The 4595-nt window shown below is 47.1% G+C and overlaps 1 protein-coding gene across 1 annotated transcript; it reads left to right on the top strand.

Moving 5' to 3' along the window:
• Positions 1 to 588, top strand: T069G_00747 (uncharacterized protein; the record flags this gene model as incomplete). The annotated part of the gene is made up of 1 exon (XM_056167957.1): positions 1 to 588. One exon carries the CDS (start codon positions 1 to 3, stop codon positions 586 to 588), a length of 588 nt encoding a protein of 195 aa, XP_056033273.1.
• Between the last annotated feature and the right edge of the window lie 4007 nt (positions 589 to 4595).

The following is a 4595-nucleotide window of genomic DNA, read 5'->3' as shown; positions in this document are numbered from 1 at the left end:
ATGGACGTGGACAGTCCTAGTAATCAGCCTGTTACAACAGGTTCAAACGAGACCGACACGGAGATACGAGAGAAGAAACGCCAAGAATTTCAGCAGGCGCGCAAAGAACTGAGGGAATTGGTCGAAGACCTTCCAGACGGGCTCGATGGACTGGCTGGTGATATCACCCATTTTGAAGAGGAACTCGGGTGTGATGTCTATGCGATCGAGAAGGAGCACCAATCATCTGAAGAACGTTACAAAGATGCCTTGGGAGAATTCAAGAGACGATGGAACGACGCTAAGAAGAATTTCGAACAACCATTCTACTTTTATTGTCAACAAGCTGCTCAGGATGCAGTGGTAGAGCTGCTCTACAGCCCTGTAGAGGCATTTATGACTGAGTTCCAAACTCTTCAACAGGCCTCCGAGGTGGAGATCAATCATCCTGAAGTGTCGTTCAAGAAGGATCTTAACAGCCTTCGAGAGAGGCTCGAGGAACGTAAATGGACGGCCTTGTGTCTTAAGGAGAAATTGGGTGAGACGGTGGAGAAGTTGGAAAATGCATGTAAGCGTGTGGACGAATTAGAGAAGCTTGCGAAGCAGTGAATCGGCTGATCGCAAGGGGTATGGATGAGAAGAAGGTAGAAGAGCAGTGGTCTCTCAATGGTTTGGCTAGGCTATGATTTGCCATTTTCCACAACTCAAAGGTCGGATAGTCAGCCCTCAAGAAAAGATTGGTGCTATGCAACTCTCCAAGATGCTCGAGTACCTTGTGACTGCCTCTAAAAACGTGAATTTTTTTTTCTGGTAGCAGTATTTATGTACTCCATTCAAGACAAGATCAACGGCAATTCGTGAACAGACAGGCATCACACGAGGCCAAGAGTCTGTCATCCTAGAATTGATATCAGGGTAGATGACGATCTGGCAGAGGACATGCCTAATCTGGAACTTGGTCTTAATTGGACGAGAGAATACGTTGTAGACGGATACCATGTATCGCTATTAGACAAATATAGCGATAGTAGCAGATATTAGATCAAAATATTGATAGTAGTGGATACTACATTGCATTAAAAATAATCTGTAGCAGTGAAAAATAGTGACAATGGTAAACTCAAAGAGTTGGCCATCTACCTACCTAGTAGGTAATCTGGGCTTATGCACAAAGAGGTCCGTTGGCGGGATGTCTGCCACCGTGGTGCCCTCCAGGTCTCTGTAGGTATAGAACGTCCTCATCACATCTTCCCGCAGATTGTCGGTAACCAGAGGTCCCAGCTGGATCCCACTTCTTTCAAACCAGGTTGTCACTACCTCCAGAGGAGTGATCAGGTCGGTCTCCCGTCGCCACACTCTTCTCTTCGTGGGGAAAGGCACGTCATTCTCATCGACCCAGGGCCCTGGCCAATTTTGAGCGTTGATTTAGGTCACAGCCCCGCGGGGTGGGAGTCCCGACGACTCGTTCGAACAGCGGAAGCCCAAGTCCCAGTCGTCCCAGGCAGGTTCCCCATTCTCCTCACGGTTTCGATGGTCAGCCATCACCTCATTATAGTACTTTATGAGATCAATACCTGGGTACCTAGGTAGTATCAGTGAGTACCTAGTAAATACTACCTAAGTGAAGTGCGCAATGCGTATACGCGTGATCAATTTCTCAATTTACTGCCTTCACGACTGCCCCTGCCCTGGGTGTGATATTCCCGAGTGGCTTCACCCGAACGCCCAGAATCCATCTTCCAACGCAGGGCCGAGACCCCGAACCGGGAGGAAAGTATACAAACTCGTTCACGAGGTCTTGGTGATCGTGAAGCCTCTTCATCATGTCTCGACGCCCATCTGGCGACATTCTCTCCCATATATCCGCCGCTTTCTCTGCTTAATCTGGGGGCATATTGCGAGATTTTAATCTAGTATCTGCTACTATCGCTATATTCATCTAATAGCAATATATAGAATCCGTCTACAGCACTTGCCTTCTCAACAGCCCAACAGTTCCTGCCAACCTCAGGTGCACCTGCCTTCTGGACGACCGTCATGGCATCAATATTAGATGTACTGAAGTAACAGCGCCGTAGAAGCCCGCAAGACAATAAACTGGACGTAATAGTCACACGAACTCTGTAGATGGTTTTGGATTACAATTCTGTGATCAGAGTGTCTCCATAACAACAGGTTTCGCAAGACAGATCAAGGCAAATAAAGGCAATAGCTACAGGAAACAGGTTACAAGCTAGCTCACCACCGGCAGTGCATTCAAAGGCTTCGACTGCCATTGTTCCTTCTCCTTTCTTCTCCATTCCTTCCTCTTCGTCACTTAATACACTCGCCACCATCACTCGCGTGCAAAATTACTCACAAACATCTTCCACTCATCACACTACTCCGTACACGGATATCACACAACTAAAAGCCAACCCAAAGCAAATAACACCTACACTTAACCGAGCCCAAACTCCGTTTCCCCCTCAAAAAAAAGTTCGCTCTCCCGATCGAGCCCTATGAGAAAGAGAACTAACAACTCGCTAGATCTTGACGAGAACCGCGACCATGTCGGATTAGCGAGCCGACGGTGACGCGGGAAAGGATTCAAAGCATGGAGTTGATGCTGAAGACTGGGATTCTCAATCCGAAAAAAGGCTACCAGAAGATCGCCGAGGGCCTGAACCGAGTGGAGGCCAAAGTTGGGCGACTGTGCGACCATCATGATCAGTCTTTACTTGAACGAATAGAGGCGATGATGGAAGCATTGACCCGGTTTAGTGACAGTATTGAGAGACATCAAGAGGGTCTCAGGGTTTTCAGACAAGAATGTGAGCAATGGGAGAAAAGAGAAAAAAGCCGACACTTGCTCTCGCTATTGGGATGTCTGGCTTGTGTGGTAGCGTCCTGCTCGGTGTTGTATTGCAGATACTACTATCAACACGCAGACTCTTGTTAGGAGGGTAGCTTAAATGGCTCTGGGTCCTCTTCATTCCTATTTGTATATACGTTATGGTAACAGCTGGCCAGCCTGTGTTGGGTCACCCACGGTTTTCGTCAAAAGCGTAATATGAGCATCAACACACCATGTTACACAAAGCGAGGGAGTCCGTGGCTGTTTTGCTCCATACCAACGAATCTCTGGCATCAGCTTTCATTGCCCGGAGAATGTCTCGATGTTAAGCATGAAATAACAATCAGCACCCAACGACGTCTACGAGTGTTCACCTAGGAGGAAACAATTCGCATAGGTTAGTGCAGGTAAATGTACTCATATACCTCTTTGAGTGGTTGCCGTGGCGTGATTTGCAGAATTCAGCATCAATATTCCAAGACTATTCTGTTATGATAGGTATTTCTTCTATAAGCTGATCATACCACCAACTTTTTATGTGCTGCAGCTCGGAAAGCTCCCTTTTGTTTTATTAAAGTTACAGGGTAGACTAAAGGTTCTTTGCCTTGAGATCGAAGTTACACTATGGGTGAAGATACATGTCTACACGTCTACGTACACTTGCCGAGAAATTCCAGATTAATTCCGATGAAATCTCGAGACTCGACTTGGCGAGTTGATGCTGTGACAGAGTCATATTCAGCTCCTCGAAATGAGACTCACCAGAAATGTGCGATACCGGAGCTAAACGGAAACGCTCTAACGAGCAATAGATGGGCGGCAACTACGGTAGAAACGATGGATCTTGGGCGATGGCCCGTGCAGCCACCGATTCAGCCAAGTCCGAGATGCTGCCATTCAACTGTAAGGGAAACCCAATCGAAACCTGTCGATGCTTATTGGCTGGTTATGATAGGGTTCAATTGTCAATGTCAGCACGCTACTCCGTAGATTGATCTCATTTCCAGTGGTTAGCGGGATACATGTGTCTCAATGCTAGGGCTTGGTTTCGAGGATGATCAGCCCAAGTGGTGACTGACGCTCGCACAGCAGAAAACCAACAAACAAGAGGTGCAATAACATGAATGCATACAACGGCAACAATAACCTCATGCTGTCATCTAGTTTTGAAACCAGCAGACTTTTGTTTCCACAATTGCTCGTGACACCGTCTCCTTCAAGTCAACAACGCCTTGCAATGAAGCATCTTCCCTGATTGGCGCCCTTGTGAATGTCGTGTGCAGCCCCCCACAACGTCATGGTTTTTTCCTTTGGCGTGGAAATTTTTCTCAGATGGGACCGCGTCAAAATTAATCTCGGATTGGATCTGGCTCCACCCGTTTCTTCCACTTGTCTGCTTAATATCTCTCACCAAGACTGGTTTAGGAGAAGAGAGACAGAGAAAAAAAGCTGGGGGCTCAACTGTTATCTAATCGGTGACTCTTCTCTTCTCGTTTTCCAAACTGCATTGTCGAATAGGGCACACGAGCCACAACGATATCGGCGCCCCAGAGCTCGCCCAAACAGGACAAGCCGCACTTGTTAAAGTAGCACATCCCGTGCGTCTTGTTTTTCTGCTCTTTTTTTCTTTTTTTTCTTTTCTTTTTCCCACCATCTGTCAGAAGTCAACAGTCCAATTGCACCTCGTGCAAATCCCGCATCAGCTCAATTCAATCTGCTATCCAGAGTGCCTTGTGCCTCGCTTTTACATCTTCGACTTTCCGTTTCTCAATCCGCCCTT

This window comes from Trichoderma breve, chromosome 1 (assembly GCF_028502605.1).
Source record: "Trichoderma breve strain T069 chromosome 1, whole genome shotgun sequence".
NCBI lineage: Eukaryota > Fungi > Ascomycota > Sordariomycetes > Hypocreales > Hypocreaceae > Trichoderma > Trichoderma breve.
The sequence above is the reverse complement of the archived record's forward strand: the minus strand, read 5'-3'. Positions and strand labels throughout refer to the sequence as shown.